The sequence below is a fragment of the Budorcas taxicolor genome, chromosome 21, assembly GCF_023091745.1.
Source record: "Budorcas taxicolor isolate Tak-1 chromosome 21, Takin1.1, whole genome shotgun sequence".
NCBI lineage: Eukaryota > Metazoa > Chordata > Mammalia > Artiodactyla > Bovidae > Budorcas > Budorcas taxicolor.
Window position 1 is genome coordinate 63,362,408 of NC_068930.1, and position 11,547 is coordinate 63,373,954.

The 11,547-nt window shown below is 53.2% G+C and overlaps 1 protein-coding gene across 1 annotated transcript; it reads right to left on the reverse strand.

Annotated features, from left to right (window-relative positions):
- Positions 1 to 9,089: 9,089 nt before the first annotated feature.
- GSC (goosecoid homeobox) lies at positions 9,090 to 10,654 on the reverse strand. The gene is made up of 3 exons (XM_052660030.1): positions 10,297 to 10,654; positions 9,567 to 9,826; positions 9,090 to 9,245 (listed from the first exon to the last, which is right to left on the reverse strand). Exons 1-3 carry the CDS (start codon positions 10,652 to 10,654, stop codon positions 9,090 to 9,092), a joined length of 774 nt encoding a protein of 257 aa, XP_052515990.1.
- Positions 10,655 to 11,547: the final 893 nt, after the last annotated feature.

Sequence of the window (11,547 nt, forward strand, 5' to 3'; positions counted from 1 at the left end):
CACAAATCACTGTATTTTAAAACCCAATCTAAAAAAAAAATCTTTGCAGAAGGCCCTGAGTGAGATGTTTTTCCTCTCCTTCCATGAGAGTGGGTGGAGAGGACGCTGAGCAGATGCTGATGAGATGTAGCGCGCAGAGGTCTCTGGACCAGAAAGCCTGTGGCTGATGGTGGACGTGAATGCTGTGTTTGCAGAACCCTGGTCATCTCCTTGACTCTCTCCCGACATCTGGGAGTGGGAAGAAGCCTGTTCTGCAGGTGGGGAGGGGTGGGGCCTTAAGTTGTGAACTGAACATGACATGGTGCTGGACTGTGGACTCCATTCATTCCTTGCTCTGCCCAGTCAAGTGCTATCGCTGGTGGCACCCTGCCTACTCCCCTCCAAGCCTTTGGTCAGGCTGCTTCCTCTCCTGAAACACCCCCACCCTGTCCCACTGCAAATCACCAGGTGCCTCCAACCAGACAGCTCCAGCCATCCACCACCAAAAGCCTTATAGGACCCCTCCTCTGCCCACCCACCTTCCACCCCAGCACTGGCCATCTCCTGCTGAATCAGCCTATTTCTCCTGCCTGAGGACGGACACCACTTCATTCATGTTTGTGAGTCAATGCAGCGCAGGGCCCGGCACTCAATCGGACTGGCAAGTTGGTTGGATGCGTGCAGGAGGAGCCAGTCTGCACATGAAAATGCTGGAGTGTGACAGCCTCCTCTCTGGTCTGAGCAGGGTGGTCTCCTTACTGCTGCCATATCTGCCTGTCTTTGTGCCTCTGCTCAGTCTGGCCAAATATCAATACTAACTGGCCTGCAATTCCCACTTCCTCCAGGAAGTCTTCTGGGATTGCAGTCATCTCTCTTGTTGGTCTTCAAGTCAGAGTCACATAACAGAGCACTTCCTTACATCCTTTTTTTCTATTGCCCTGGAGTCATTTCTTGCACAGATTGCATCCTCAAGACAGCAGCTCCCAGGCAGCAGGTGCCATATTATGTTTTTCCACATCTTGCCTCATATCCCACCTCCACCCCATCACAGCGGGCCTCACACTGTGCTAAGACTCCTGAGGAAAAGAACAAAGCATTAGGCAAACAGGTGTAAACCCTGCCTCTGTCCCTTATTAATAGCAGATTCCATTTCTGGTTGAAATTCTAAACTTTAGACCAACAAGGAGCAAACTTTTTCTATGAGAGACCAGACGTAAGTATTTTCAGTACTGCAGGCCCTACAGTGTCCACTGCAGCTGCTCAATTCTGCCATTATTGGGGGGAAAGCAAATGTAGGCAACACATAAATGAATGGGCATGACTGTGTTCCAATAAAACTTTATTGACAAAACAGACAGTGGGCCAGACTGATCCTCTGGTTGTGATTTGTCCACCCCAGCTCTTTTTTTGGTGGGGGGCTGTGCTGGGTCTCCATCGCTGTGTGTGGGTTTTCCCTGTTGTGGCAAGCAGGAGTTACTCTCTAGTTGTGGTGGGTGCGCTTCTCATTGCGGCGGCTTCTTGCTGAGCACAGGCCCCGGGTGCCTGGGCTTCAGGAGCTGTGGCTCACTGGCTTAGTTGCCCTGCAGCATGTGAGATCTTCCCAGACTAGGGATCAAACCCATGTACTCTGCATTGGCAGGTAGAGTCTTAACCACTGGACTGCCAGGGAAGTCCTAACCATCCCGGCTTTCTAGAAGAGTTACTTGAGACGACACTGAATCCTCTCTTCACACAGACCTCAGACCACACAGTGAAACATCCCAAACCTTGCCTCAACCCCAGCTCCCTGAATCTCTGCAGCAGTATTGGTTTTCCTCCCAGCATCCACCTCTGAAATCACAGCCTGTCTGCTTGGGACTAAACGTCTCCCCCACATACCAGGAACTCCGGGATCTTCCAGTATCCTCAGCACCTGGACCAGTGCCTGGCTCAGACGGGGCACACTTTTCATGTTTGCGCACTGAATGGAGGCCATTATCTTTCTTACTGTCATTGCTGAAAGTCTCCAATAAATAATACTTTTCATGCGCTTCTAGTCTTAATGGGCTGATGCATTCACCGTATCAGTCATCTGTGTTTGCAATACCCCGGCTGATTCTCATGCATTGCAGCACCTGGTTAGCCTCCCACATCAGAAATGAGGAGGCTGCAGTTCACAGGTGACACTGCCTGCTGGTGACCAGAGAGAAACTGGAACCCAGACCTCCTGGTGGGTCCTTCCTAAGGGAGGTCGCCTGGCAGTGTGGAGACAGCACTGGACGTGGAGTCTCAGATGCAACCTTACTTGATGGACAATGTCACTTCGCTTTCTGCAAAATGGCGACAATAATGTCAACTTCACAAAGGCAGGAACAGGATTAAATAAGACACAGGCGATAAGGCAGTCAGAACAGCGCTGGACGTGGCAAAAGCCATCGAGGTAGCTGTCCTTATATAACAAGATGACAGCAGCCACCTCCACCCAGCCTCATAAGGCTAAGAAGGGATCAGATAAGGACACGATTATGAAACTGTCAATCCTCCCCCAAACATAAGACGCATTTTTTTTACCACACCCTCCAAGCACTACAGAAATATCCCCCCCTTACAAAAAGAAACAAAACAAAAAAGCAGAAAAAAAAAAAAACAACTACATAGGTACCTCTTCCATAAAGACAAAAATAAACCATAAAGACCTATGATCTTTTCAGAGCTTTAATTGTAGTCAAGAAAAGGGTTTCGTTTCCATCTGCTCACATTTATATCAGAGTCCAGTTACTATACAGGCTGAAACCGAAACGAAACCAAGTGGGGAGGGGGCAGGTTGTCCTTAGTACCACGCTAAGGACAAAAGGATGGGGTCTCCATTTCAAAACATGCACATTAGGAATCTTCTTGCAGCCAAAGCAGACACGGAACAAAAACGGCAACCCTGAAACAGAGACAGCTAGCGCCACCCCGCTTCCGACATCCTGCACCAGCAGAACGGGACAGCTTTTTGAAGGTTCCAAGTGAGGCAGAGATCACTCACGCCCAGTTATGGTTAGGATGGGTGCTGGAGGGGGAGGGGGCATCCTCACACACACACACACACACCCCTTTCCATCCCTGCCCACTTGAGTAGAAAGTGATTCACTTGGTTTCAGATTTAAATATTTATTCCTCAAATACAAAACAATGTTGAACAGGCACATCCCCTAATGTCCCAGCCATCTGGCCTTCGGTCGGAACATCTTCAGATGAAACGAGCAGCTGGGATTCCGACTTCACAGAGTTCTGAGTCTTCTTCACAGAGGGGGGATCTTTCTAAATGCTCTGGGCCTCCCTGTTTCTTGGAGAAGGGCAGTTTGATTTTTCTGGTCCCAGAGTTAGCACTTTGAGGATTTTCAAAGGAGGATTAGCCCTACTCCATCTGGGAAGAAGCAGCGCTTGGTCTTGCCGGGTGACGTCAAGAATGTCTTTAGGACACAAATAAAACAGACACGGTCACTGTGAGGCTGGCTGGTCACACGCTGGCTGCTTCGATTCAGACTATGCTGGCCCCAGGGCTATTTCTGCAGCCGAGCTCCTACCTGGCTGGGACAGGCCTCCCAAGACCATAAGCTGCCCCTCCCAGGAAGGATGCCTGTGGCAGCCTGTTCATCCTCTAGGCAGCCCTGCAGCCTCGTGGGACCGCTGCCACTGTGTGGTAGGCGGCCTGTGGACATTGCACCAGCCGACACCACACCTATGACACACCGTGTTTCTCACTGAAGGCTGCTGGAAAACACGGGTCTTTTCTCCAAATATTTCTTACTTTTTAGATATTTCTGTGCCTTCCTCCCAACTCTAAACCAGCTCCCCTGTGTTACTTCTGAGTAGGGGGGTGGGGGGCCATGGCAATCGCCAAGAAAGCATGCTCAGCCTCCCCCAGGTCCACAAGGAGAAGGTGTCTCCTTTACCCATGCAGGCCCCCTCCAGGGTCAGTCCTGCTCATCACACAGCCAGGCCAAGGCCTCTCCTGGGCTCAGCATTATGCTGCTAGTAAATCAGTGAGGAAATGATACAGACACGTTAAAACTGTCCATCCCTGCTAACGTTATCTCACTAACTACAGCTTCTATAAATCCGCTCAGCTTAAGGGAGGGTGTGCAAACCCCCAGCTAAACTAAGTTCATCCAATTGAACCCAGCCACTTGATCTGGTCAGCAGACTCCGGAGGATCTCAAAATTAGGAAAACAGAAAGTATAAGCGGAGTGAATGCCTAAGGGGAGGAGGCAGGGAGAGGAATTCTTAAGATCTCTCTTCATTGATGCTTCCCAGGGCTGGACACTTGAGAACAAATGAGGGCTCCTGGAATCCAAAAATTATAGAGCCACTTGAAAATACCGCAACATGCCATAATTCATCCTGTTTGTTCTGTGGGTCATTTGGACGGTAAAGACAATGGCTTTTTATGTTACCCAGATTTAAAACCATGACAGAGGTCTTCCGTGCTGTCACATGACTCAGAGGATGGACCTCGGGGATACCCCATGTCCCTCCCCACCCCCGCACCCCCAGCAAGTGAGAAACCCCCACAGCCCAAAGATCCAGCTGGATCCATTTCTCCCAGAATTCTCAAGGAGCTTTGCACCGGTTGCTGTGTTTGGTTTTTGTTTTCCTTTTGAAAAACATCAAGGTCATTTCACAAAACTTGGAAATTGAATCCACTCCCAATTCGCCCCTTCTCTGCTGTCAGTCGCCTTTTCCTAAAGCTCTTGGGCAGAATGTAACCTATTATACCTTATCAGATACTTCCTTGTCTTAAATCCAGGGCAATCACATTTAATTTCATTAGAATTTGTGTCCTGTGGTCACGCATAAACTCCTAAACCAGCAACAATTAAAAACAAGGTGCATTCCTGAATTTCTAATTCCAATCTACTTAGGTGGTTTTTCAAAACACACAATAATAAATGTGTCAGACACTCTGCTGGGTTCTTGCATTATCTCTAATCCTCTACCGGAGCCACCTTTGCAGGTGAGGAAGGAACCTGTCCCAGGTCACTTGGCGAACCCACAGCCCCATCCACTTGGAGGCTTGGCCCAGTGTGACTCAAGGGTCAGCCACCCAGCTGTCCACTCACCACTTCTTGTTGCCCTGGGCTGGAATTCCATCTTTATACAGGTGAAAGCTCGCATCTGCTTCACTTAAAGAGCCCACTAATTGGATGTGCACTGAACAAAGGAGAGTTCATTTGGGGGGCCTGAGGTGACAGATCCAGGGGCTCTTTGGGTGGGGGCCTGAATTACTTTACTGAAAACCTTGTAAAATTCAGAAAGAGCGCTCCCCGTCACTCCCACCTCTCAGTCCCCGTTTTCTCCCATACGCCGAGAAATGAAAGAGGAATCTGCCAACTTGGATCTCATGCACACCCATTAAAATGACATCCTTTATACTAGACGCAGCATGTTAACTCAAAGTTCCAAAGTCAGTAAAAGGCAAACTTGATTGAAGAACTGTCATTGAGATATACTCTCCGTGGGTACAGTTTGCAAGGCAATTGTTTGAGCCCTTCCCCATCCCCCACCCCACAGCTAAGCTGGACGGACCCTCTCTGAAACAGAAGCAGAATTTAAGAATCCTCACACCTTCCGCCACCCACTCCATGGTCTCTTACTGGTTGGTGTTTTACAGCTAAGATCCTCTTTGGCTCAGGTGATTTGGGGTACCAGAAGTCATCACCCCATATCTTGCCACTAATCCCAAGAGGTGTGGGAGAGGTCTGCTGAGGTCTGTTCTGCCCTTTACTAAGTGTCCAGGGAAAGGCATTTAGTCTCTTTGAACCTCCATTTCCCATCCGCAAAATGGGCTGTGACTCCCACCTACTGAGGGCCTGAGACGTATGTAGAAGGGCTTGACAGTGGAAAGCGCCAGACCTATGTTAGGGGTTCTAAATGGTCGTCATTGTTCTTTGCAAGAGCCTGTCTGGCACTTTGCAGTAGATTAATTCCTGTGTCCCCTGGGGGCAACTGCTTTCACTGAAATGCAGCTTCTCACCAAAAAGAACAGCCCAGAAAAGAGCCCTGGCCCTTGCAGGTGGCAGTTCTTACCCTGGCCTTTTGTGCCTCAGTTTGCTCAACTGTGAAATGGAGAGAACACCTTCAACTGAAGATGTGCTGTGTGGACTGGGAACCACTTTGGCATCACCTGGTTTACCTCCTGCCCACCTCAATACATACACATCACTTTTCTAATACAGGGATCTGAATTTCCACCCTAGACAATGGCAAAGTCCAAAGACAGCTCTTGAAGGCCTTCCACTCTGAGACACTGTGTGGCCCTCCCTGACCCCGACAGCAGGCTAAGGCAAAGGTCTGAGGCCCATCGCTGTCCAGGGAATGCAGAAGGAGGTGGCAGGACTGTAATTAGACCATCCTGACATTTGCCTCTTCACTCCAGATATGTGTTATTTCCAGAGCTGGGACAGTACTAAAGTGTTTTGCAGGGTCCTCTTGCATGAAGACCTGGACATGTAGCTCTCTCTTGCCATCCTGGCCCTGCCCCAGCCAAGCTGGGAACAGCTCTCTGGCTCCCCACCCTGCCCCCTCCTTGCGCACCCCACTAGCTGTGGCTTTTCGCCAAGTGCTCCTGGGGGAGGTGTATCTGAGAACTTCACGCTTCCCTCCAACCCCCTGCTGTTACTTGTTGTGAACACTTCTCCAGACTAGACAAATATAATTTTCTTTTTAATGAAAAGATCCCATTTATAAGAAGGCCGAGGACAAGTCATGGAAAAAGACAGGTGATTATAGGGTTCTGGAGATGTCAGATTTCTCAGGGTGGAATGATACTGCCTGTTTCTGCTGTGTTTCCAAATGTTCTAGACTAAGGGAGTATTGGAGGAAGGGTGAAAAGCAGGGCTCCTCCCTCTCCAAATAAGGCAGGGAACAGCATCTGGGAACAGCATCTGGGAACACTGAAGGGCTTCTGCACAGGCAGGGTGCTCCCCCTGGGAGTCTGATGTCTAAGGAGGTACAATAATGGCCACTGAAGGATTCATTTGAAATGAATGGGACAGCCTGAGTATTTCTTACCAGAACTGGCATTAGAGGGAACATTTACCATTATAGTATAAGAGCAAGGAGACAGTTATCCCCCCACACACCCCTGTTTATTTCTTACAAGCTGAATGTTGTTAAAAGTAGTTAACTTTTCTGAACCGTAACTTCCTCCTCTGTAAAATGGTGAAAACATTTCCCATCTCAGAATACTTGGAAGGTAAAATGAGATAACGTACATAAATTTTGAAGTGCTAGGTTTGACACACTATAAGTCATAATCACATTAAAAAAAAAAGTAGTTGGAAAAGCTGTTCCTATAATTTAATGAGATAGTGGCCAATGTCCACACACACATGCACACACACACCCCAGGAAGCAGGTGCCATTGCTGTGCCCATTTCACAGTCATGGAAGGTGAGGTGCAGAGGGGTTCATCATTTGCCCAAAGTCACAAATAACAGTCTGGTGAAAAACCAAGGCAATCTTGAGGCAGACCTGGTCTCCATATTGCTCCCTGCCACCCCCACCCCCCTTCATAGTAGGGATTCTCTTTATTTGAAAGGTGATGCTTGAGAGCCCATATATCCTAAGTGCTTTCACCTGCTCCAGGAGTCACTTCTGTCTTTTAAACCTTCCCCCAAAAAGCTGGGGAAAACTACTGCTTCTTGTAAAATAAAAAAAGAAAAGAAAAGAAAAATTGTAACTCTTGCACGTGCTGTGCTCCCAGCCAGGACGCACAGCCTCGCGGTGAAGGGACCTTGTTGGAGGCCTCCCAGGAGAAGGGACAAGCTCACCTCCTGGGCAGCAGGCAAGCGCTCTGAACCTTAGCTTCCTTTTCTATAAAAGGCATTTAGCTCAAAACCAATAAAGTTTAACACGTTAAAAGCTATTCCTGCTGGCCCTCGGCCTCCACTCCATCCTTCCCGTGGTCTGGAGAGCCATACAGAAGGCAGGCTCTCATCTTCATCCCTAGCGCCTCCCTGGTACCAGCAAGCTTCTCTAGGCCTTCCCAAGCTGCTGACCAGCGCCGGCTCCAGCCACTCGCGGGCTTTTCCTTTTCTGGCCCCATGGCGTAGACCCAAGACAGCCGGCAGAGAAAGTCAGAGGCTCATCTTGAGCCCAGTAGTCTGTGACCAACTGAGGCTAGGAACATAGAGTCGTCCCAAACTCCCATTGGGAAGCGCGAAGGGCCGCGCGGCGGAGTCCCCACTGAGCTCTGGGGCGCACAGCTCCCAGCCTCCCGGCCGGGTTGTGGGAGAAAAACACTGAACAGGGAGGAAGGGAGCCGCGAGAGCGGCCAGGAGAGATCCAGGAAAGTTTCTCGGGAGAAGCCGTGCCTAATTCCACGCGGACCCGCCGCCTTACTTCTGGGGATTTCTGGGGAGCTCCAGGGCTGGCTGAAAGGGCTAAACGGGCTCTGGAGACGCTCCTGGGATCCCTCAGCTCGAGAGGATCCTTCTTACCCGCTACCCTATCTATCGGCATCGAGGAGAGAGAAGGTCTTGACTATCCCCGAGGGCGAGGAGATCAGGACCCCAGGCTGCTTCCTCTCCGGGACAACACCTCCTCTAGGCAGCCGGCAATGCCCCTCTCCACCCTGCCCGGAAACCTCCGCAGGAAGTGTAAACCAAGACACCCGGTCCTGCGACCATCGTACCCAGACTTTCTGTTTTTCTCTCTTTTGTCTTTTCCCCTTTTTTTGGGAAGCAGATCAGAGCTGTCCAGTTTTCCTTTGGAAGCTACCGACTAACTACATTTTTTGTGTGTGTGTGGGGGGGGTGCCTCGGATGGTGCTGGCGGTAGGGTAGGAAATACAGAATGCGGCCCGTATACATCGCCGTCACTTTATTGTACTGTCACCGTTAATTTAACTATAAATACTACGGTGGGGAGCGAGTCGCCGGCGGCCTTGGACTTCGGGGCTGCAAGCCCTGGGGCGGCCCGACCCCAGGCGCCCACCCTTCGGACGGTACACTATTTACAGTTCCTCTTCCTCGACCCCCACCCCCCTCCTCCCTCAAGGCAGCGCGTGTGCAAGAAAGTAGCATCGTCTGGTGTGCAAGTCCTTCGAGTTTAGGCAAGGGCCACGGCCGGCCCGCGGCCGTCAGCTGTCCGAGTCCAAATCGCTTTTACCTTCCTCTTCCCTCTTCTCGGGCGACGCCTTCGACGACGTCTTGTTCCACTTCTCAGCGTTTTCCGACTCCTCCGAAGAGGACCGCTTCTGCCGCCTCCATTTGGCGCGGCGGTTTTTAAACCAGACCTGTTGCGCCAGGGAGAACAAAACAACGGTGAGGATCAAAGGCGTGCCCCCGCCCCCCGCCAGGCCCGAGCACCCCCACTCACCCCCCGGGCGCGCCCAGGGAACCGGGGGGAACCCGGCGCGCACGCTCTCAGATGGGGTCCCGTTCTCGCTTCCGTATTTTCAACTTCCTGGGCCTAAAACGCCTTCCCGCAGCCTCCGGGCCGCCCCGGGGATGTTTCCAAAGAGCCGGGAGACCCAGGGAGAGCCGAGCATACCCGGCTGGAGTGGGGTAGCTTATTTCGCTGGAGAGGGCGCGCCCCGGCGGGGTCCTGAGCCTACCTCCACCTTCTCCTCGCGGAGATGCACCTTCCGGGCCAGCTGCTCGCGGGTGCCAACGTCTGGGTACTTGGTCTCCTGGAAGAGGTTCTCCAGCGCTTCGAGCTGCTCGTCAGTGAAGATGGTACGGTGCCGCCGCTTCCGCCGGCAGTGCAGCTGGTTGAGGAGCTGCAGCTCGGTGCGCGACAGGGTGCCCACGTTCATGTAGGGCATCATCTGGTGCGGCACGGGGGACACCAGCACGGAGCCGGGGCCCTCGTAGCCTGCGACAGAGGGAGGCGTCCGGGGTCAGCGGCCTTCCTTGCCGCCGCCGCGCGCGCACACACGCCCGCCCCGCCGGCGACCCACTCGGATTTCAAAGCGTCTGCCAGCGGGTGCGGGGAACCGGGGGGTGCGCGAAAAGCAGGGTGCAAGGAACGCGGCGGGGGGCGGGGGGTGCGTACCTTGCTACCGCGTCCACTCGCACACTCCCAACGCGGGTTAGGGGAATCCTAAAAGCCCAGCCTCCCCCACGCAGGCACAGTTGCACTTTCTGCTAACTCTCGCCTAAAGTGTGCAGCAAGTGTGCAACCCCCTGCGCCCGATCCGCCCAAAGACGGGGCTTGGGGGCAGGTTTGCAAGAGAAAAGTCGGTGGTAAGTGAGGGAAGCAAACGCCGCCGCCCACCCGCGTCCCGGGGCGCCAAGGAGCGCGGAGGGCCGGCGAGGCCGAGGCCAGCGCAGGCGCGACCCTACCTGGGGGCGTCGGGACGCAAGAGCACTGCTGGGCGCCCAGCGGCGGCACGGCCCCGCAGCAGGCCGGGCCCACGGGAGCCGCCTGCACGTGCAGCTGCCCGTAGAAGTAGTTGCTGTAGCCCAGGCGCGAGCCGCCGACCGCGGCCGGGAGGCCTGCGCCGCCCGGGGCCACGGGGCGCGGGTAGAAGGCGCCATAGTCCGAGGAGGCGCCGCCACCGGCGCCGCCGTAGAGCGAGTCCCCGTGCAGGGCCGGGAAGACGACGGGAGCCGCGGCGCTGGGCGCCACGGGCAGCACTGAGTCCTTGCAGCGCGGCCGGGCGGCCAGGATGTTGTCGATGCTGAACATGCTGGCGGGCATCCCCGAGCCCCGCGCCGGGACCAGGGGGCGGCTGGGACGCGCCGAGGAAAAAATCCTCCAAGTGAGGCGGGGGCGTAGGGGGGGGGTCCCCGCTCCTCCCGTGGAGGACCAAACCGAAAGAGAGCGCCGGCGAGCGCGCAGCCCCGCGCCCCTCCCCGCCCCCTGCGTTCGTCGCCCTCCTCCCGCCCGCCCGCCCCTCGCTGCAGCGTTCGCCGAACTCGACCCGCGGGTAGGACGGAGCTTAGACCAGCTGAACCTCTTGTTGGTTTTATACTGAGTCGACGTCATCCTGGATTTAGTTCCTGGTAATATGCAGATGACAAACAGAACCAGATTTGGCCCTTTCTGTTCCTTTGGGTGGGTGGGGGTGGGGTGGGGGGCTTGAAGAAAGAGGGAGGGGAAGAGGTGCCAAGGAAAGGGGGCTACGGGGACCTGAAAAGAGATTGTGGATTGCAAATTAATGAAATTAACCTAATCTTTTCCATTCAGCCGTCCCGCCGCGGGCCGGCGGAGCTGGGCGGGAGTCCTAATTGCGCCGGTTAATCTCATTAATTCCGCCGTAGGGCCGCAGTTAACAACTCCCTCCTCCGACCTCTCCGCCCCCCACATTTTCCCCTCAGTTTTGGGGTCCTCTTATTGGGTGCGATTTCCTCTGCATGAAACTCAAATTCATTGTGGCTAGTTTTACTTTGAGGCTACTTTTTCCTTTTCCTTTCGGAATTGGTTTTGTTTTAGAACATGTGAGGCTGTGGCCTCAATCAAGCAAGATTGAAATTCCGCTCTTGCCTTCGGCCCCCGTGCACTGACCGCCTAACCACCTCTGGTTTTTATCTTGACATTCTGTCCCGAATGGAACTGGTTAAGCCCTCCCCTCAAAAAAAAAAAAAAACTCT